The sequence below is a fragment of the Taudactylus pleione genome, unplaced genomic scaffold, assembly GCF_031769625.1.
Source record: "Taudactylus pleione unplaced genomic scaffold, aTauple2 ptg000467l, whole genome shotgun sequence".
NCBI classification, from domain to species: Eukaryota; Metazoa; Chordata; class Amphibia; order Anura; family Myobatrachidae; genus Taudactylus; species Taudactylus pleione.
Genome location: NW_028284869.1, coordinates 1836271 through 1858641, shown reverse-complemented (window position 1 = coordinate 1858641; position 22371 = coordinate 1836271). Strand labels below are relative to the sequence as shown.

General features: G+C 50.0%; 1 protein-coding gene across 1 annotated transcript in view; it reads left to right on the top strand.

The window, feature by feature from the left end:
- The first annotated feature begins 3037 nt into the window (after positions 1 to 3037).
- Positions 3038 to 22371, top strand: part of LOC148504578 (DNA (cytosine-5)-methyltransferase 3A) — a 28711-nt gene continuing 9377 nt past the window's right edge. The window contains exons 1-7 of the mRNA XM_088448836.1: positions 3038 to 3218; positions 3338 to 3422; positions 3665 to 3810; positions 5094 to 5184; positions 6037 to 6185; positions 7151 to 7236; positions 21027 to 21096. Coding sequence (XP_088304962.1) covers positions 3120 to 3218; positions 3338 to 3422; positions 3665 to 3810; positions 5094 to 5184; positions 6037 to 6185; positions 7151 to 7236; positions 21027 to 21096 — 726 coding nt within the window. The 5' untranslated portion in view covers positions 3038 to 3119. The remainder of the gene's footprint in view (positions 3219 to 3337; positions 3423 to 3664; positions 3811 to 5093; positions 5185 to 6036; positions 6186 to 7150; positions 7237 to 21026; positions 21097 to 22371) is intronic.

Sequence of the window (22371 nt, the reverse complement as noted above, 5' to 3'; positions counted from 1 at the left end):
TGTGATGGGATGGGGGATCAGCAATGTGTGTGTGTGATGGGATGCGGGATCAGTAAAGTGTGTGTGATGGGATGGGGGACCAGTAAAGTGTGTGTGTGATGGGGGATCAGTAAAGTGTGTGTGTGATGGGGGATCAGTAAAGTGTGTGTGTGATGGGGGATCAGTAAAGTGTGTGTGTGATGGGGGATCAGTAAAGTGTGTGTGTGATGGGATGGGGGATCAGTAAAGTGTGTGTGTGATGGGATGGGGATCAGTAAAGTGTGTGTGATGGGATGGGGGAACAGTAAAGTGTGTGTGATGGGATGGGGGATCAGTAAAGTGTGTGTGATGGGATGGGGGATCAGCAATGTGTGTGATGGGATGGGGGATCAGTAAAGTGTGTGTGATGGGATGGGGGATCAGTAAAGTGTGTGATGGGATGGGGGATCAGCAATGTGTGTGTGTGATGGGATGGGGGATCAGTAAAGTGTGTGTGATGGGATGGGGGATCAGCAATGTGTGTAATGGTATGGGGGATCAGCAATGTGTGTGATGGGATGGGGGATCAGCAAAGTGTGTGTGTGATGGGATGGGGGATCAGTAAAGTGTGTGTGATGGGATGGGGGATCAGTAAAGTGTGTGTGTGATGTGATGGGGGATCAGTAAAGTGTGTGTGATGGGATGGGGGATCAGTAAAGTGTGTGTGTGATGTGATGGGGGATCAGTAAAGTGTGTGTGATGGGATGGGGGACCAGTAAAGTGTGTGTGTGATGGGGGATCAGTAAAGTGTGTGTGTGATGTGATGGGGGATCAGTAAAGTGTGTGTGATGGGATGGGGGATCAGTAAAGTGTGTGTGTGATGGGATGGGGGATCAGTAAAGTGTGTGTGTGATGGGATGGGGGATCAGTAAAGTGTGTGTGATGGGATGGGGGACCAGTAAAGTGTGTGTGTGATGGGGGATCAGTAAAGTGTGTGTGTGATGGGGGATCAGTAAAGTGTGTGTGTGATGGGATGGGGGATCAGCAATGTGTGTGTGTGATGGGATGCGGGATCAGTAAAGTGTGTGTGATGGGATGGGGGACCAGTAAAGTGTGTGTGTGATGGGGGATCAGTAAAGTGTGTGTGTGATGGGGGATCAGTAAAGTGTGTGTGTGATGGGGGATCAGTAAAGTGTGTGTGTGATGGGGGATCAGTAAAGTGTGTGTGTGATGGGATGGGGGATCAGTAAAGTGTGTGTGTGATGGGATGGGGATCAGTAAAGTGTGTGTAATGGGATGGGGGAACCGTAAAGTGTGTGTGATGGGATGGGGGATCAGTAAAGTGTGATGGGATGGGGGATCAGCAATGTGTGTGATGGGATGGGGGATCAGTAAAGTGTGTGTGATGGGATGGGGGATCAGTAAAGTGTGTGATGGGATGGGGGATCAGCAATGTGTGTGTGTGATGGGATGGGGGATCAGTAAAGTGTGTGTGATGGGATGGGGGATCAGCAATGTGTGTAATGGTATGCGGGATCAGCAATGTGTGTGATGGGATGGGGGATCAGCAATGTGTGTAATGGTATGGGGGATCAGCAATGTGTGTGATGGGATGGGGGATCAGCAAAGTGTGTGTGTAATGGGATGGGGGATCAGCAAAGTGTGTGTGTGATGGGATGGGGGATCAGTAAAGTGTGTGTGATGGGATGGGGGATCAGTAAAGTGTGTGTGTGATGTGATGGGGGATCAGTAAAGTGTGTGTGATGGGATGGGGGATCAGTAAAGTGTGTGTGATGGGATGGGGGATCAGTAAAGTGTGTGTGATGGGATGGGGGATCAGTAAAGTGTGTGTGTGATGTGATCGCACTGTGTGACAAAACCATACAGTATCTGTTGTCACATTTCTTAAAGTTCCTTTATGATCAGACTCCTTGATACACATACAACTCAAATGCCTTGACACCCGCACGCCAAACGCCCTGGTGCACATACATCCCACAAGCCCAATTACAGTGTGTCTGATAGCAAACATTACCACTGGGACAGACCACAGGGGATTTCCCCCCTTAGAACATTACCAGGACTAATCTAATACTGTGTGTGGTGCTGAAATCAGGGAAGATCACCTCATTAAGTGCGTAGGGGCCTCTCCCGCCGCGCCTCTACGTCCTGATTTGGTTTAGTTTTGGTTTGTTCTGAGTGTTTTTTGCTTTTAACTTTGCGTTCTGTGATGCGTCTAGGGCAGTCATTTTGAACCTTTTCCATCTAGCGGCACACCGAACACCATCATTCCCCCACATGGGCCCCCACGGGAAAAGAGCACTCACGAGTTGCCCCCCCCCACAGAAAAGTAAACACACACAATGCCCCCCCACAGAACAAAAACACACACATTGGCCCCCACAGAAAAACAGACAAACAATCACATCGCTCCCCACAGGAAAAAAAAAATAGCATTGGCCCCCACAGAAAGAAAACAAAATAAGCAGCTTAGAAGGCTCAGCGTCGTCCCTGTCCTGTCCCTCATTGGTTGGGGTCGCTCAGTAACACTCAGTGACTGAGCACACAGTGCAGAGCTGAGAGCAATTTGAAAGGTGGGCATGCAACGCAGCGCGTGTGACCTATATCACGCTACCGTATCCCTAGAGGTCACCGCCCGGGTGCGCCTGAGCCTCCCAGAAAAGCCCAGCACTGCCCGGGCCAGCAGTACAAGTAAAGTAAGCTCTGACTGCGCTGTCCTCATGGCACTCTAGAAAACCGCTTGCAGCACAGTAGTGTGCCACGGCACAGTGGTTGAAAAACGCTGGTCTAGAGTGCAGAATATATAAAGTCCTGTGTCTTATCCTGGTAATAACATTGCTGGGGTCATTCCATACTTGGTTCCAGTTGTGTTGGAAATATCCTCTCCTTGTAGTAACATACTGCTTGTCACATCTGGATGTAGCTGACCAGACAGGGCCTGCTTGCTCTTTCTGGTGGGGAAGGGGGGGGGGGGATCTAATCCTTGTAACCGTCATGGTGGGGAGTGATGCCTCACCATCCATAGCATTCATACCCGTCTTCGGCTTTCTGCCAGGTGTTTCTGTGTAGAATGTGTGGACTTGTTGGTGGGACCAGGTGCGGCGCAGGCAGCTATAAAGGAAGACCCTTGGAATTGCTACATGTGTGGGCACAAGGGCATCTACGGGTTGCTACGAAGGCGAGATGACTGGCCCTCCCGCCTGCAGCTCTTCTTCGCCAATAACCACGACCAAGAATTTGTGAGTATCCTTCATGTAATGTCGCATTGCGGCGTAGTCTGATCGGTTATTACAGTGCATCGTGTGTTCTGGGGAATAGTCTAGTTTTAGACTTTTTATTCTTTGTTTTGTTTTCAAAGGACCCACCAAAGTTTTATCCGCCTATTATAGCTGAGAAGCGGAAGCCTATCCGAGTACTGTCTCTGTTTGACGGCATTGCCACAGGTGAGCTGACCCTGCATCTTGTCATATCCGGGATCTCACTCTCAGGGGAGTTCTATTAAGAAAATTATGTTGCCCAACCAATCAGATTCCAGGTATTATCTTCTAGAAGGTGCTAGATAAATGAGAAGTAGAATCTGATCGGTTGCTATGGTCAATATCACTTCTTAAATAGAACTCCCATCTTAGTGAATTTACCCCTGTCTGGGTGCTCTCTGTAAGGAGTCGGTGTCTTCTCCATCCAGGTCTATTGGTGCTAAAGGATCTCGGGATCCAGGTAGACCGGTACATTGCCTCCGAGGTGTGTGAAGACTCCATCACTGTGGGAATGGTGCGACACCAGGGCAAGATTATGTATGTCGGAGATGTGCGTAACATCACCCGCAAGCATGTGAGTAGTAGCGGTGTCTAGCTGTCGCTTACTGCTGTGGCCCCAGATAGTGGGTTACAGTGGTGCAGACGGTCATATGGCGGAACTCCTAGTCGCCGATCTCTTTTTACGTTTCCTGTCAGTTCATACTGTTAGAAGAATATTGGCTTGTTTCATATGAGAGAACGTGGTAGAGATCACAGTATTTGCCTGGTTGAAAGCCACAATGATGATGCAGAATAAAATGTTCTCGTGTTGTGATGGGCAGAGGCTACATGAGGTTCCGTCCATCATAGCAGGAGATGGACACCAAAGAGTTGAGGACAATTGACTCCTCCTCTGGCGCTGGTAAGGGTAAAAATTAGGGGTAAAAAATTCCAACTACGTCTATGTCATGGATACTGTGACTGACCCTTACTCCTACATATCGGGAGAGCTAATAAAAGTTTTGCTATATTCCAATAATTTGTCACATTTTGTTGAAATTAAGCACCTTAAACTCAATGTTTTTGGGTTCAATATAAGAAATAACCCAAGAAATAAATATTTTATTTCATTAATAAATGGCATTAAGATAACCTACAATGACTGTAATGGATAAACAAATTCAAAATGTACATAAAAATGTCATTGCTGTTACAGACAGATAATTGCATCAGTAATTAGCTTATAGGCATAAAATCAGAATTATATTAAATTAAAAGTGCAAAAATAAAGCATAAACTTAAAATAAAAGATGTAACCCTAAGCTGCGACGCGTTTCACCGCACCCGGCCACTTCCTCAGGAGTATTTAATTATTGCCCTTGCCAGCGCTGGAGAACCTGCTCTTTCCAGTGTTATGTGAGGGCCTCATGGATTTTGCACTTTCAGCCTAGTGCTGACTGCACAATCCAGGAGAAACTAACATTGGGTCCTCCATGATTTCAGAGTAACCAGCACTGGGTCTTGCCAGTCTGGGCTTTTGGAACCTTGGAGAGGCCACCCGCAATGTGGAGGTCCCCCTATCATGTATCCGTCCAGCTCCAGACCAGTTGTCACTAGGGCTAGTCTCCCCAGGGGGTTGAGTCTGCAAAAATGGGTGTGAACCCCCCCACCTTCCCCGCCTTTCCTAACATGAACATATCTGATGCCCAGTGAGTCTGGGGGTGATAGTTTTAGAGCACTTTGTGGTGAACTACAAGTCCCAGGATGGCTCGGTTGCCAAAAATGGCTCCTAGGGCAAGCTGGCACAAGGGAAAGTGTGTGCGTGTGTTGTACTACTTGTCATAATATTAATGTTCTCCCTCTTCAATCTTCCCACAGATTCATGAGTGGGGCCCCTTTGACCTAGTGATTGGGGGAAGTCCGTGCAATGATCTTTCCATCGTGAACCCAGCTCGGAAAGGTCTCTTCGGTACGTGCTTCTGTAGTCACCCCTCACACAGTCACAAAGATCTCACTTACTGCTGTGGAAAGTTTATTCAACTACAGACCTTCCAAAGGCTGATAATAGGAATCGTTTATTTTCACTTTTGCTTTAAAAATTCCCAGATAAGATTGTTGAGAACTTAGGTGACCTACAGTACTTTACTTGCCAGCACACGGTGTATACAGCAGGTTCCTAATCCATATTGTGCCTTCCAAGTGCACTGGCTGCACCTCGCTTAGGCAGGAATTGAGAAAATTAGAATTGTTTTTTTTTTCCTTCAGACATTGTCGTTTAGATGACACTTGGTAGACAACCAGCTGTAACATAGAAGGCAAATACCTAGCCAGCAGTCCTCCGTTAGAATATCTATGCGCTATGCTCTCTCCTGGTCTGACTTCCTACTTACCTAACATCCGGAAACCTGTGAATTATGGAGAAAGCCGCACTTGGAGAGAACACAATGGCTCCCTAATTTCAAGTTTAAGATTACATGCTTTCTCCTGGGTGATTGGGCCATCGAGGAACTTAAGTGAAGAAAAGCCTGAGTATAACCAAGGGACATGGTTTGTTGAAGACTGACATATATAGAGGGCTACCTCATGAATAGACCTCTCCTTATTTAGAGGGCTACCTTGTGATGGCAATTTCCATGTTTAGAGGGCTACCTCATGATGGCAATTTCCATGTGTAGAGGGCTACCTCATGATAGAAGTCTCTCCTTATTTAGAAGGCTACCTTGTGGTGGACCTCTTTATGTTTAGAGGGCTACCTTATGATAGACCTCTCCTTATTTAGAGGGCTACCCCCTGATGGACCTCTGTATGCTTTTTCCTATAGAGGGCACGGGCCGGCTCTTTTTCGAGTTCTACCGTCTGCTCCATGAAGCTCGACCAAAGAATGGGGATGACCGGCCGTTCTTCTGGCTGTTTGAGAATGTGGTGGCCATGGGCGTTAGTGATAAAAGGGACATATCCCGTTTCCTAGAGGTAAGGAAATGATCAGAGATGAGTGATTTAGGTTTTGAGTGCATATATTAAATTGCAAACCTTGGAGTCTAAAGGCCAAACCAAGAGACTCTTGGAAGATTTTAGCCAAAAGTATATGGTTTATATCAAGGCAAAGGAAAGAAAAATAAACATGAATATGTTCAGATGAAAAGCTGTTAATGTAGACCAGAGGTTCCCAAACGTGGTCCTCAAGGCTCCCCAACAGTTCAGGTTTTACAGCTATCCATGGATGAGCACAGGGAGTTAAATCAAATTGACTGAGGTACTAATTAAGTCAACTGTGCTCATTCATGGATATCTCCAACACCTGAACTGTTATGGAGCTTTGAGGACCGCATTTGGGAACCTCTGGTATGTACTGTAGTTCTATTTTATACTTGGGGCCTACTTATCATTGGTGGCAATGGTACCTAAAATGTAACATTCCTTTGTGCTGTATATTAATTGATTATGAGTGTGTTTTTATGTTTGTTTTTTTGGGGCGGGGGTCCAGGGACTATTTATCAATGTAGTCTTGCTGAGACAGCTGTTTTCCGATCAGCAGCTTTCCTGGGGAGTACAAAGCCCTGTACTTTCGCTGGTGACTGCAGTGGCGGAAGTTTACACTGCCGGAGGAATCTGAAGAGACGCCTCTTGGCGCTCCAATAGCTCATTTCATTGGAAAGAGCGAGGTGGCGCCATCTCAAGATGGCGATAGCTGTTGGGGGCAAGCAAACTCGATCAATTGCAACGTCTCCACACAGTGTATGGTGGCGGCGGTATGTTGTCTAAATCAGGCGGGACGGTTGTTTCGACATGATAAACGGGGTGAAAAGATTGATAAATAGGCCCCTTGGAGTATATTTTGTATAATCTCATTCCGGCCATACTCTGCTGGGTGTGCGACATCGCTTCCTAACCCGCTACAGAGGGATCAGTGTCTCTTTAAATCTTTTGTTTTCCAGTCAAACCCGGTGATGATCGATGCCAGGGAAGTGTCGGCAGCACATAGAGCCCGCTACTTCTGGGGTAACCTTCCCGGTATGAACAGGTTGGTGAGAGCATGGTGAGGAGGACTGGCGTTAGAGTCTTGCAGACGTATAATGTCACTTATACATGAGAGGACTGTGCCGTCATGTCATTCGCTGTAGATTACGTGAAACTTATTATTTACTCTGAATACGGCTTTATTCACATTGATAGACACTAAGCCTAAAAATAAACTATACATTGAGAAATTTGTAAACGTTTCTGAGACGGACTCCCAGGCCAATAGAGGTACTGATGGGGTTACATTGCAATAAAGTACTAGACATATATGTACAAGGCTTATCTCACTAGGGTAAGCAGTGCTGGATTACTAACAGGGCGGTCTTGCAAGTGCTTCCATACATAGGAATATCACAGGCTTGGGGGCCACTATGGTTTCTGTGTGGCATAATATACACTGGGGTTTCTGTGTGGCATAATATACACTGGGGTTTCCGTGTGGAATAATATGAACTGGGGTTTCTGTGAGGCATCATGTCTACTGGAGTTTCCCTGTGGCATAGTGTGAACTGGGGGCTCTGTGGCATAATGTGAACTGGGTATTCCATGTGGCATAGTGTGAATTGGGGTTTCCATGTGGCATAGTGTGAATTGTAATTTCTGTGTGGCATAGTGAGAACTGGGGTTTCTGTGTGGCATAGTGTGAACTGGGGTTTCTGTGTGGCATAATGTGTACTGGGGTTTCTGTGTGGCATAATGTGTACTGGGGTTTCCTTGTGTTATAGTGTGAACTGGGGTCTCTGTGTGGCATAATGTGCACTGGGGTTTCCGTGTGGCATAATATGCACTGGGGTTTCTGTGTGGCATAATATGTACTGGGGTTTCCGTGTGGTACAATGTGAACTATAATGTGAACTGGGGTTTCCGTGTGGTACAATGTGAACTATAATGTGAACTGGGGTTTCCGTGTGGCATAATGTGAACTGGAGATTCTGTGTGGCATAATGTGAACTGGAGATTCTGTGTGGCATAGTGTGAACTGGAGATTCCGTGTGGCATAGCGTGAACTGGGGTTTCCGTGTGGCATAGTGTGAACTGGAGAATGTTTCAGTTTTTGGGGGAGATTTATCAATCATGAAGTGGAGAGAGATGAAGATGTCTGTACTAAGACTTCAGGAGAGATAAAGTAACAGCCAATCAGCTTATAGCTGTCATTTCTACTTCAGGGTCCATAGGGGGTCCACAGGGTTGACCTTGGGGTATAGCTGGATCGGGATCCACGGGCACCATGCAGTTAAAGCTGTAGCTCCCAGGATGCACTGGGTCCATCCTCCTCTATACCCTGCCCCCGAGCCATAGGCACCTCAGTTTTAGTTGGTGCCCGGCCGGAGTCAGGTCACCGTTCGCTCAGGGGGGCTGACTAGCAGCCCCTAAACGTATTTTATTTTATGAGTTTTAAATGAGCTATTCTTCTTATAGAGGATGAGGCACCGGTTCCTAAGTCGAAGTTTCCTAGTTTCAAAAAAACTAAGGTGGCTTCTGCGGTGTTTCCCCTGTCGGATCAGTTGACGGATCATATGGCGGTAGCTTGGCAGGCGCCCAGTAAGAGATTCCTTCCTCAGAAGTGGTTGGCTTCTAATTACCCCTTCCCTGAGGCACATTTTAAAAAATGGGAAACTCCACCGGCGGTGGATTCCCATGTCACCCGTTTAACTCGGGGCGCCACCTTACCATTACCGTCGATATCCTCGCTGAAGGATCCCACGGACAGGAAAGTTGAGACTTGCTTAAAGTCTATTTACTCCCTCTCCGGGGCAGTGGCCCGACCGTCCATGGCCATCTCCTGGGTGGCCAAGGCCATTGAGGGGTGGGCCAATGCATTGGAAGATACCTTCCCAGACGACGCTCCGGATGTCCAGCGGGCATTGTTGGGACAAATGAGGGACGCTGCTTCTTACATTGGTGAAGCTTCTTTAGATGCTAGTCTGCTGACCTCGCGGGTATCGGCTGCAGCGGTGTCTGGCCGCCGATCCTTGTGGTTGCGGTCCTGGAGAGCGGACTCTGATTCAAAGAAGGGTCTGGAGGCCTTACCTTTCAATGGGGAATTACTATTTGGTCCGGACTTGGACAAAATAGTGGACACCCTGGCTAAATCCAAGTCGGCCTTCCTCCCTTCGGCGGCACTGCCTGCTAAGGTTCGGAGTTCGGCTTTTCGTTCCTTTCGGGTTCAGGGTAAGGCGAAAGGTCAGTCCTTCCCGAGACAGTCTGCGAGTAAGACTGCCTCTAAACCCAAGAAGCAAGCCTGGAGTGCTCGGCGCCCTTCTTCCAAGCAGGAAGATAAACCTGCGGCCTGATGGGACGGGCCTCCCTCTGGGGGACCTCAGAGTGGGAGGCCGACTTCTTCTATTTGCCCAGTGCTGGCACAATACCACCACGGATGCCTGGGTGCGAGAAGTGGTCTCCCAGGGGTACGCCCTGTCTTTTCGGCACAGACCACCCCACCAGTTTTTCTGCACAAGTCCTTCTCAGGACAAGACCAAGGCGTTACAGGTTCAGGAGGTTATAGAGTCCTTGCTGAAAGCAGGGGTCATTGTTCCCGTTCCTCTATCACAACGAGGGACGGGGTATTATTCGTCTCTGTTTCTGGTGCAGAAACCCAATGGTTCTCATCGCCCTATCCTCAACTTGAAGTCTCTGAACAAATTCCTCAGAGTTCCCAAGTTCAGGATGGAAACGTTACGTTCCATCATTCTGGCGATGGAACCGGGGGATTACATGGTGTCCCTGGACATCCAGGACGCCTACCTCCATGTTCCGATAGCATCTTCACACCAGCGGTATCTGAGGTTCGCTATCCTTCAACACCACTATCAGTTCCGGGCGCTACCCTTTGGTCTCTCCACGGCACCGAGGGTGTTCACGAAGATTATGGCGGTCATGGCCGCACATCTTCGGAACCAGAATGTACGGCTGCTGCCGTATCTGGACGACCTCCTGTTGCTGGCGAGCTCCCCGGAGGTACTGCTTCAACATCTCCTCCTGACGATCGCTTGCCTGCAAGCACACGGGTGGTTGATAAATTGGAAAAAGTCCTCCCTGATTCCATCACAGCGGATGGTTCATTTGGGAGCCCTGCTGGATTCGCGTCAGCAAAGGATCTTCCTGACTCCGGAGAAGGTCGCCTCCCTACAGCTGCGGATACACAGTTGCCTGAGCCGTTGCCGCCTGTCGGTCCATTCGGCTATGAGAGTTCTGGGATCCATGGTGTCGACATTCGACATGGTGGAATTTGCCCAGTTCCATTCCCGGCCCCTGCAGGGGCTGATTCTATCAGAATGGAACGGGTTACCTCACCGGATCCGCTATCAGGTGCTGGTGTTGTCTCCGGACGTTCGGCAATCTTTGGCTTGGTGGCTTCAGACAGCTCATCTGGTCGAGGGGCGCCCATTTTGGATCCCGGACTGGGTCCTGCTCACGACGGATGCCAGTCTCCGGGGTTGGGGGGCAGTGACCGGCTCTTTGTCGCTTCAGGGTCGTTGGTCAGCGGAAGAAGCACTTCTCCCCATCAACATCCTGGAACTGCGGGCAGTATACAGGGCCCTGCAGTCGTCCGGCCCTGCTCTTCACGGAAGGGCGGTACAGGTGCAGTCCGACAACGCCACCACGGTGGCGTATATCAACCACCAAGGCGGAACTCGCAATCAGGCAGCGATGTCGGAGGTGGCTCGTATCCTGACTTGGGCGGAGGGTCACATTCCGGCGATCTCGGCGGTCTTCATCCCCGGAGTCCTCAATTGGGAGGCGGACTTCCTCAGCCGTCACGACGTGCATCCCGGGGAATGGTCGCTTCACCCAGAGGTGTTTCAGCTACTCGTGGACAGGTGGGGACTGCCGGAGCTGGACTTGATGGCCTCCCGTCACAATCACAAGTTGCCCGTTTACGGGTCAAGGACAAGAGACGCAGGCGCAAGTCTGGTGGACGCGCTGTCGGTGAAATGGACGTTTCACCTGGCGTATCTGTTTCCTCCGCTATCCCTGCTTCCTCGGGTTCTGCGGAAATTCAAGCAGGACGGTGGCATGCTCGTGCTGGTAGCTCCGGCGTGGCCCAGACGTCCTTGGTACTCCGATCTCAGGAGCCTCTCCATCGACGCTCCGTACCTTCTTCCTCAGCGTCGGGACCTGTTGTCTCAGGGGCCCTGCCTTTACCCGGATCTGGGTCGGCTGTCTTTGACGGCGTGGCTCTTGAGACAGCCGTCTTGAGGTCTCGGGGCTTCTCCAGTTCGGTTATTGGTACCATGCTCAGGGCACGCAAGCCTGCTTCAGCACGGATTTATCACAGAGTGTGGCACACTTACTTTCAGTGGTGTGAGTCCAGACATTATGATCCTCAGGTGTTCCGAGTTTCTAGGATCTTGGAATTTCTTCAGTCAGGATTGGATCTCGGCTTACGCCTTGCATCTCTGAAGGTTCATGTGTCCGCCTTGTCCGTGTGGTTTCAACGGCGGATTGCAATACTACCAGACGTTCACACCTTTTTCCAGGGTGTTCTCAGGATCCAGCCTCCCTTTGTGCCTCCTGTGGCTCCTTGGGACTTGGCGGTGGTGCTACGGGTCCTGCAGGGTCCTCCGTTTGAGGCGGTGGAGCTCAAGTGGCTGACATTTAAGACTGTTTTTCTCCTGGCAATTGCTTCGGCCAGGAGGGTGTCTGAATTGGGGGCGCTTTCCTGTCGCCCTCCTTTCCTGATTTTTCACCAGGACAGAGCGGTGCTCCGCACTCGTCCTGAGTTTTTGCCCAAAGTGGTCTCGAAGTTCCACATTAATCAGGAACTTGTTGTGCCAGCTTTTCAGTCCCCTGATCTTTCAGCTGGTGAGATTTCCTTAGATGTGGTCCGGGCGCTTAGAATTTATGTAGACCGGACGGCTTCGGTTAGAAAGTCTGATTCCTTGTTTATCCTCTTTGGTTTTCACAAGAGGGGTTGGCCTGCCAACAAACAAACGTTAGCCCGTTGGCTTCGTTCCGTTATTTGTGAGGCTTATGCACAAGAGGGTTTACCTGTGCCAGCCTCTGTTAAGGCTCATTCCACTCGTTCTGTGGGTCCCTCTTGGCTGCTAGACGTGGCGCTTCTGCTGTTCAGCTGTGTAAGGCGGCCACTTGGTCTTCTATTCAAACGTTTTTTGAGGTTCTATGCGTTTGACACCTTCGCCTCTCAGGATGCTTCCTTTGGGCGCCGGGTGCTCCTTTCAGCACAGGAGCGTCCCGCCCTTAGTTGAACTGCTTTGGGACATCCCCAAGGTCAACCCTGTGGACCCCCTATGGACCCTGAAGTAGAAAACAAGAGATATGGTAAGAACTTACCTTTGTTATCTCTGTTTCTACGAAGTCCATAGGGTCCACAGGGCGCCCGCCCTGACGCACCTGGCTTCAAATGGGCTGTGTGGCTGGTCACCGGTTTTCCGTCTCCTATTGCTGTGAATATGGTTTCTTGTGTGTTCCAGTCTTCCTTCTCTCTGTTCCATATTCTCCTCCGGCCTAGGCTGCTTACCAACTGAGGTGCCTGTGGCTCGGGGGCGGGGTATAGAGGAGGACCCAAGTGCATCCTGGGAGCTAAAAGCTTAACTGTGTGGTGCCCATGGATCCTGTTCCAGCTATACCCCAAGGTCAACCCTGTGGACCCTATGGACTTCGTAGAAACAGAGATAACAAAGGTAAGTTCTTACCATATCTCTTGTTATATATATATATATATATATATTATCATGTCTGACAAGGAAGTTGAGCGCTCCGCGGCTCCCACTCTGTTCTCCTGCAGACGGTGCTTCACAGGGTAAATAAGGAGGATTTATCACAGGATGGGCTGTGTATGAGGTGCCATCAGTTACCTGGTAACTCTAACCGCCCAACTACGGGACAGGACCCTCCTTGGGCGGTGTTTTCTCAGGTGCTGGCCTCCATCGCGGATCGCCTCGCGGTCCCAGCTACTCTCCCCCATATGGGGGTTATCCCAACCAGCCATCCTCCCCTCCCAGGGTATGCCGCATTTGTTGCATTCTCCACCTGGGCCTCATCAGCCATCAATGGGGCACTCGCAGTCGAGCAGCAATGACGGAGGTGTCACGCATTCTGTCTTGGGCGGAGTGCTATCTTCCAGCCATCTGGGCAGTCTTCATTCCAGGAGTCCTCAATGGTGAGGCAGACTTCCTCAGCCGTCACGACGTGCATCCCGGGGAATGCTCGCTTCACCCAGAGGTGTTTCAACTACTCGTGGACTAACAGTCCCTATACGGGGTTACCAGTGTATATATACAGTCTCCTCCAGTGACTCAGCAGTCTGTCATTCCCTTTCAGAGACTCCCCCAGGCGGGTCAACCACCTTGGGTGGGTGTGTTCTCTAGTTCAGTCCAGAGTTTGGCGGCTTCTTCTTCAGCTTTTCAACCTATGCTCAGAAATGACAAGCCTCAGAAGGCGTCTAAATGCCCGGTTATGTCATCCCAGTCTGTACAGATGTCAGACTCTGATGCGTCCTCGGATGATGGAGAATTACCGGAGGACTCTTGACTCGGATTCCCCTGTCCGGGAAGTAGAGACTAAATCTTCTATTAATGTGCCAGCTTTGGTTAGGGTGGTTCGATCCATTCTTGATATTGATGATGATGCTCCGGCTGAAAAAAAATACAAATACCCAAATTTCAAACAGGCAAAAGTGACTTCGGCAGTTTTTCCTCTATCTGACTAGCTGACTGACCACATGGTGGAAGCCTGGCAGTTGCCTAGTAAGAGGTTCCAGCCGCAGAAACATTTAGCGTCTAATTATCAGTTTCCTGCTGGTCATTGCAGTAAAAAGTGGGAAACTCCACCTGCGGTGGATTCCCATGTTACTCGCTTAATCAAGAGTGCTACCTTGCCTATGCCCTCTATTTCATCCTTAAAGGATCCCACGGACAGAAAAGTGGAGACTTGCTTGAAGTCAATCTATTCTCTTTCAGGGGCTGTGGCATGTCCGTCCATGGCCATCTCCTGGGTAGCTAAAGCCATTGAAAGCTTGGCCAATGTACTAGAAGATACCTTTCCTGAGGAGGCTCCTGAAGTTCAGAGAGCTTTAGTGGGACAGATGAGAGATGCAGCTTCATATATTGGAGAGGTGGCTTTGGATGCCAGTCTTCTGACTTCCAGAGTCTCAGCCGCAGCCGTGTCTGCTCACTGTTCTTTTTGCTTGCGTTCTTGGAGGGTGGATACGGACTCCAAGAAGGGCCTGGAGGCCTTACCCTTTAATGGGGAGTTATTGTCAGCTTTTCTACCTTCGGCAGCTGCACCTTCTAAGGCTAGGACCTCTGCATTTCGGTCCTTTTGTTCTCAGGGAAAGTCCAAGGGGCAGTCCTTCCCGAGGCAGTTGGCATCCAAGGCCACCCCTAAACATAAGAAGCAAGCGTGGAGTGCTAGACGCCTTACTTCCAAGCCGGAGGATAAACCTTCTGCCTGATGAGGCGGGTCTCCCTCTGGGGGTACGCCCTCTATTTTCGTCACAGACCTCCCCAACAGTTCTTCTGCATAAAAGATTTCCTCCTTACAACTGCGGGTGTCTGTTCACTCGGCAATGAGGGTTCTAGGGTCCATGGTCTCGACATTCGACATGGTGGAGTTTGCCCAATTCCATTCCAGGCCCCTGCAGGGGCTGATTCTATCCAAATGGAACGGGTTACCACACCGGAACAGGACTTAGATGCTGGTATTATCTCCAGAGGTGCGTCTGTCTCTGTCTTGGTGGCTTCAGACATCTCATCTCACCGGAGGTTGCCCCTTTTGGATCCCAGACTGGGTTCTTCTCACAACAGATGCCAGTCTCCGGGGTTGGGGTGCAGTGACAGGTCCACTTTCACTTCAGGGCCGTTGGACAGCGGAAGAAGCAATTCTCCCGATCAACATTCTGGAACTTCGGGATGTGTTCAGGTCCTTCCAGTTATCAGGTCACGCTCTTCAAAGAAAAGCCGTGCAGGTTCAGTCCGACAACGCCACCACGGTACATCAGCCATCAATGGGGCACTCACCGTCGAGCAGCAATGACGGAGGTGTCACGCATTCTGTCTTGGGCGGAATGTTATCTTCCAGCCATCTCGGCAGTCTTCATTCCAGGAGTCCTCAATGGTGAGGCAGACTTCCTCAGCCATCACGACGTGCAGCCCGGGGAATGGTCGCTTCACCCAGAGGTGTTTCAACTACTCGTGGACAAGTGGAGACTGCCGGAGGTGGAGCTCATGGCCTCCCGTCACAATCACAAGTTGCCCGTGTACGGGTCCAGGACAAGAGATGCCAACGCAAACCTGGTGGATGTGCTGTCTGTGCAATGGACCTTCCAGTTGGCGTATCTGTTCCCTCCGATATCCATACTACCTCGGGTCCTTTGGAAATTCAAACAGGGCGGTGGCACGCTTCTGCTGATGGCTCCAGCTTGGCCCAGACGTCCTTTTCTACTCAGATCTGCGGAGTCTCTCAATCGAGGCTCCGTTCCTTCTGCCTCACCGTCCGGTCCGGACTCAGGGTCCTTGCCTTCACCTGGATCTGGGTTGTCTGTCTCTGATGGCGTGGCTCTTGAGACGTCCATCTTAAGCTTGGTCATCGGCATGATGCTGCAGGCGCACAAGCCTGCCTCCGCCAGGATTTACCACAGAGTGTGGCATACCTATTTTCAATTGTGTGAGACGAGAAATTACGATCCTCGAGTGTTTCATGTTTCTAGGATTTTGGCATTCCTTCAGTCTGGTTTGGACCTCGGCTTATGCCTAGCTTCTTTGAAAGTCCATGTGTCTGCACTGTCTGTGTGGTTCCAGCGCAGGATTGCTCCACTACCTGATATTCACACCTTTTTCCAGGGTGTTCTCAGGATTCAGCCTCCCTTTGTTTCCCCGGTGGCTCCGTGGGATTTGGCTGTGGTGCTTTGGGCCCTTCAGGGTCCTCCATTAGAACCACTAGAGTCGGGGGAACTCAAGCGGTTGTCTCTTATGACTGAAGCAATTGCCAAGAGAAAAACAGCTAGGAGGGTGTCGGAATTGGGGCCACTTTCCTGTTTGTCCTCCTTTTCTGATCTTTCACCAGGACAGGGCAGTGCTTCGCACTCGTCCGGGTTTTCTTCGTAAGGTGGTTTCTAATTTCCACATTAATCAGGAAATTGTTGTGCCGGCTTTTCAGTCACCTGACATTTTGGCTGGTGAGGCCTCCTTGGATGTGGTCCAGGCTCTTCAAGTTTATGTGGACCGGACTAGTTCCATTAGGAAGTCGGATTCCTTGTTTGTCCTCTTTGGTTGTCACAGGAGGCGTTGGCCTGCCAACAAACAAACTTTGGCTAAATGGCTTCGTTTGGCTATTTCTGAGGCTTATACACTGGAGCATGTACCGGTTCCAGCCTCTGTTAAGGCTCATTCTACTTGGTCTGTGGGTCGCTCGTGGGCTGCTAGCCGTGACGCCTCGGCTGTTCAGCTGTGTAAAGCGGCCACGTGGTCTTCCATCCAGACCTTTCTAAGGTTCTATGCATTTGACACCTTCGCCTCTCAGGATGCTTCCTTTGGGCGCCAGATTCTCCTTTCAGCACAGGAGCGTCCCCGCCCTTAGTTGGACTGCTTTGGGACATCCCCAAGGTCAACCCTGTGGTCCCTGAAGTAGAAAACAAGAGATATGGTAAGAACTTAACCTTTGTTATCTCTGTTTCTACGAAGTCCATAGGATCCACAGGGCGCCCACCCTGAGTCACCTGGTTTCATATGGGCTGTATTTGCTGGTCACCGGTTTTCAGTCTCCTTTTCTGTGAGTATGGCTCTCGTGTGTTCCAGTCTTCCTTCTCTCTGTTTTTCCGCCTCCGGCCTTGGCTACTTACCAACTGAGGTGCCTGTGGCTCGGGGGCGGGGTATAGAGGAGGATGGACCCAGTGCATCCTGGGAGCTAAAGCTTTAACTGCGTGGTGCCTGTGGTTCCAGATCCAGCTATACCCCAAGGTCAACCCTGTGGAACCTATGGACTTCGTAGAAACAGAGATAACAAAGGTAAGTTCTTACCATATCTCTTGTTTTTACAATTTATTGCCTGAACCATGACCGAAGCTGATTAGTTGGTACTTTATATATCTCTCTCTCCAAGGTTTGATAAATCTCCCCCTTTATCATAAATAAAATGTATGGCTCCGTCTGCGCACTAGTGTAGGAAGTTTAAGGTGCACTAGTGCAAAATGAGAAGTGCTCTTTTAGTTTTTTGTTCATGGTTGATTGTGACCCGTGCTGAGAGAGGCTATCATGAGAATATACTATAAATGATTGAATTATCAGCATTTTAGGAAAGCCGTTTCTGTTTGGTGGGACCTAATGAATCTTTCTTCTTCAGGGTCCAAAGGCTCCACAGAGAGACCTTGTGGTATAGGTGATGATGGCAGTCATCTGGGCACCACACAGTTAATTTTTCTTCCCAGGATGCACTGGGTCCCTCTCATATACCCCACCCCTGGGCCAGAGGCACCTCAGTTTCGTTGTGTGCCCGGCCGGAGTCGGGTCACTGATGCGTAGAGGGGCTGTAAACACAACCCCTTGAAGATTTTTTTATTTTCAAAAGATTTCTTCAGAATAGCGGCAGCGCGGACAGTCCAGGGGACGTCATCACTACCGCTCTGTCACCCCGCCGGCGCCGAGTCGCCAGTACTGATGCGGGGATCTCGGCGGGCCTCTGGGGTCTTGGCTAGCAGGGACCCCGGAGGATCCCTGTGCTCCCACTAGGCCACCAGGGACATTGGGCTGGAGTTCTGCGGAATGCACCAGCGTCACAGGGGTTAAACAGTGGCCAGGGGAGGCAGCCTTCCCTGTCTACCAGCCGGCTCCTCCCCACATACCTACATATTCCGTTTGCGTCGGCTCACCAGCGTTTTCTCAGGTTTGCTGTGTCACAACAGCATTTCCAGTCTCAGGTCCTGCCATTTTTCCTCTGTACTGCACCTCGGGTGTTTACAAGAATTATGGCGGTAATGGCAGCCCATCTGCGGCTTCAGGGGGTCCGCCTGTTACCATACCTGGACGACCTCTTGCTGTTGGCAAGGTCTCCAGAGGTACTTCACCACCACCTACATCTGACAATATCAGTAGTACAGATGTACAGGTGGTTGATCAATTGGAAAAAGTCCTCCCTGATCCCATCCCAAAGGATGATCCATCTGGGATCTCTGTTGGATTCCCAACAGCAGAAGATTTTTCTGACCACAGATAAAATCTCTACTTTGCAGATGCGAGTACGCAGATGCCTCCACAGTCGCCGAGTGTCCACACACTCAGCCATGCAGTTACTGGGATCCATGGTGTCGCCGATCGACATGGTGGAATATGCCCAGTTTAATTCCCGGCCTCTGCGGAAATTGATCCTCTCCAGATGGGACGGATTACCCCATCGGATAAGGACACAAACTATTGTACTCTCTCCAGAGGTGCGTCTAGCTCTGACTTGGTGGCTGCAGTCGGCCCGCCTCACCAAGGGGCGCCCCTTTTGGATTCCGTACTGGGTCCTTCTGCCAGCCTCCGGGGTTGGGGTGCAGTGACGGGTTCACGCTCTTTTCAAGGACGGTGGACAGCAGAAGAGTCTGCTCTACCAATCAACATATTGGAACTTCCGGCAGTCTTCAGGGCCCTACAACAAGCTAGACTCATTCTTCACGGAAAACCTGTGCGAGTTCATTCAGAAACGCCACGACCGTGGCTTACATAAACCATCAAGGAGGGACTCGAAGTCAGGCGTCAATGTCAGAGGTGTCACTTAGCCTGACATGGGCGAAAGCCTTCTACAAGCCATATTGGCAATGTTCATCCAGGAGTTCTCAATTGGGAAGCGTACTTCCTCAGCCGTCACGACGTGCATACCGGGGAATGGTCTCTTCACCAAGATGTGTTTCAGCACCTAGTGGACAGGTGGGGCCTACGGGAAGTGGACCTCATGGCCTCCCGACACAATCACAAACTGTCAGTGTACGGGTCCAGGACAAGAGACGCCAAGGCTCTCTTGGTAGACGCTCTGTCAGTCAAGTGGACCTTCTTGTTTGCGTACCTGTTTCCTCCAATCTCCCTTCTTTCTCGAGTACTTCGGAGGTTCAAGCAAGAGGGAGGCACTGGCCTGATGGTGGCTCCAGCGTGGCCCTGACGTCTCTCTATCGACACTCCCTTGCTGTTGCCTCAATGTCTGGACCTGTTGTCTCAAGGTCCTTGCCTTTACCTGGTCCTGGGTCGTCTGTCTTTGATGGTGTGGCTCTTGAGACATCCCTCCTAAGGTCCAAGGGTTTAAGCGGCTCGGTGGTTAACACCATGCTCAGAGCACGGAAACCTGCCTCTGCCAGGATTTACCACAGGGTGTGGCATACCTACTTTGAATGGTGTCGTCCCAGAGGTTACGACCCCCAAGTGTTTAGGGTATCCAGAGTTTTGGCTTTCCTGCAGTTGGGTTTGGACCTTGGTCTCCGCCTTTCTTCACTGAAGGTGCATGTCTCTTCCCTTTCAGTGTGGTTCCAGCGTAGGATTGCTCCTATTTCGGACATCCACACTTTCCTTCAGGGGTCCTTCGCATACAGCCTCTCTTTGTCCCTCCTGTGGCGCCTTGGGATTTGGCTGTTGTCCTTAGGGCCCTCCATTTGAACCCCTGGACTCAGTGGATCTTAATTGGCTCAGTGCTAAGACAGTTTTTCTTCTAGCTATTGCTACTGCCAGAAAAGTGTCTGATTTGGGGGCTTTCTCTTGTCGTTCCCCATTTCTGTTTTTTCACCAGGACAGGGCCGTGCTTCGGACTCGCCCTGGTTTCCTTCCAAAGGTGACCTCTAGTTTCCACATTAATGAGGAAATTATTGTGCCGGCCTTTAATTACCCAGACCTCTCAGCTGGTGAGGCCTCATTGGATGTTGTGTGTGCCCTCAGGATTTATGTGGACCATACCAGTTTCCTTTGGAAGTCAGACTCCTTGTTTGTCCTGTATGCATTTCACAAGAAGGTATGGCCTGCCAATAAGCAAACTTTGGCTAGGTGGCTTCGTGCGACAATCTCTGAGGCTTACACTCATGAGGGCATTCCAGTGCCGCCCTCTGTTACTGCTCATTCTATTCGGTCTGTGGGTCCTTTTGTGGGCAGTTCGCTGTGGCGCCTCGGCTGTTCACCTTTGTAAGACGGCCACGTGGTCTTCTGTCCAGACCTTTCTGAGGTATTATGCATTTGATACCTTTGCCTCTCCGGATGCATCCTTCGGGCAGTGGATTCTACTCTCTGCCCTGGAGTGTCTCCACCCTTGAAGGAACTGCTTTGGGACATCCCCAAGGTCTCCCTGTGGAGCCTATGGACCCTGAAGTAGAAAATGAGAGATATGATAAGAACTTACCTTTGTTATCTCTCTTTCTACGAAGTCCATAGGGTCCATAGGGCACCCACCCTGTTGCTCCTTGCTTCAGATGGGCTTTGCTCTGGTCACCGGTTTTCCGTCTCCTTCTGTGTGAGAATGTGATTCTAGTGTGTTCCAGACTTCCTTCTCTCTCTTTTATCCTTCTCTGGCCTTTGGCTTGCTACGAAACTGAGGTTCCTCTGGCCCGGGGGCGGGGTATAGGAGAGGGACCCAGTGCATCCTGGGAAGAAAAGTTAACTGCATGGTGCCCGGATGACTCCCATCATCACCTATACCCCAAGGTCTTCCTGTGGACCCTATGGACTTCGTAGAAAGAGAGATAACAAAGGTAAGTTCTTAGCATATCTCTTATTTTCCAATGTGTATTCTGTGCTGGGACAAGTACCTGATTGTGTTGGCACTGGCCGCCGGACTATACCTGCTCGCTATTTATCATTGCTCATTTCTGCATCCCTCTAGGCCTCTGGCGTCTACAGTAAACGATAGGCTGGATTTACAAGACTGTCTGGAACATGGCAGGATAGCAAAGGTGAGACGCAATTGTGGGATTAGCGTTCTTAGGTTATTTCAAAGGGGCTTCTAATGGTATAATATGCCTATAGTGGGTATCACATTATATAAATAATACTCTCATATAATGTTATTGTGATAGTCGCACTCTTCTGTAGATAGAGCAGTGGATCCAGCCATGCGGCCTTCAGGGTGTTGTCTGTTTTCAAGCTCTATCCTCTCAATCTCCATCCTCTGATGTTATGCTCCACCCTCTGTTGTCAAAGCTCCGCCCTCTGTTGTCAAGCTCCAGTAACCCTGGCAACAACTAGCACGATGCTTCTTGTGTCTAACGCCCTTGTATGTAGTCCCAACACTCATGCACTAGGAAGTGCCGCATGCAGTGCAGTCAGGACCTGGTCGCTGTTGCCATGCTGTCTCGCAGCTCCTGTACAGTGCACCAATCACCTGCTTACGTTGAGGCAGCCATTTTGTGGGATGAAGCACTAGTATTGCAGACTTGGGGGTAAATTTACTAACAATCAAGTTTGGTGGAGTTAGCAATCTCTGGAGAGTTTTCCCACTCGCAGACTTACTAATGTCAAACTCGGGAGAGAAATCTCCTTTGCTACAGGAAAATACTTGAGAGTTAACAAACTCTCTTCACTATCGGCCAAACTTGAGTAACTTTTCACTAGTGAAGATAGGATTCAGGAATTTACCAAGATGAGAGTTCCAAAACTCTCATCAGAACGGACAAAACTCCTGTCCAAATTCGTGAACTCAATTCACCTGCCTGTGAGCTGCGAGTTCAGCAGAAACATACACAGATCAGTGTGATCCATGTATGTTTCTGCCTTTATATAGTAAAAAAAAAAAAGAGTGAAATGTTAAAAAAAATAAGAAAAAATTATGTAGGGTCACCCCCCAAAAGCATAACCAGCCCCGGGCTGCTGAGCCAGTCCTGGTTCCTAAAAATACGAGGGAAAAAACGAGTAGGGTTACCCTGTATTTTAGGAACCAGCACTGGGCTGCTGAGCCTGTCCTGGTTTCAAAAATAGGGGGGGAATTGTGTAGGGATTTCCCTATTTTTAAAACCAGCACCGGATTCAAATCTGGCAGGGGTGTAATGCCACAGTCAGGGGACCCTATCACTGGGTCACCCCAGCCAAAGCATTCTCAGCCCTAACCAGGGATCTTAGTGGAGATGGGGACCACCAATAAAGGGGTCCCCCTTCTCCCGAGCACCCCAGGCTTAGTCTTAGGCTTAAATCTAGATCCACTAGTCTAACAGAATCCTTCTATATTGTACAGG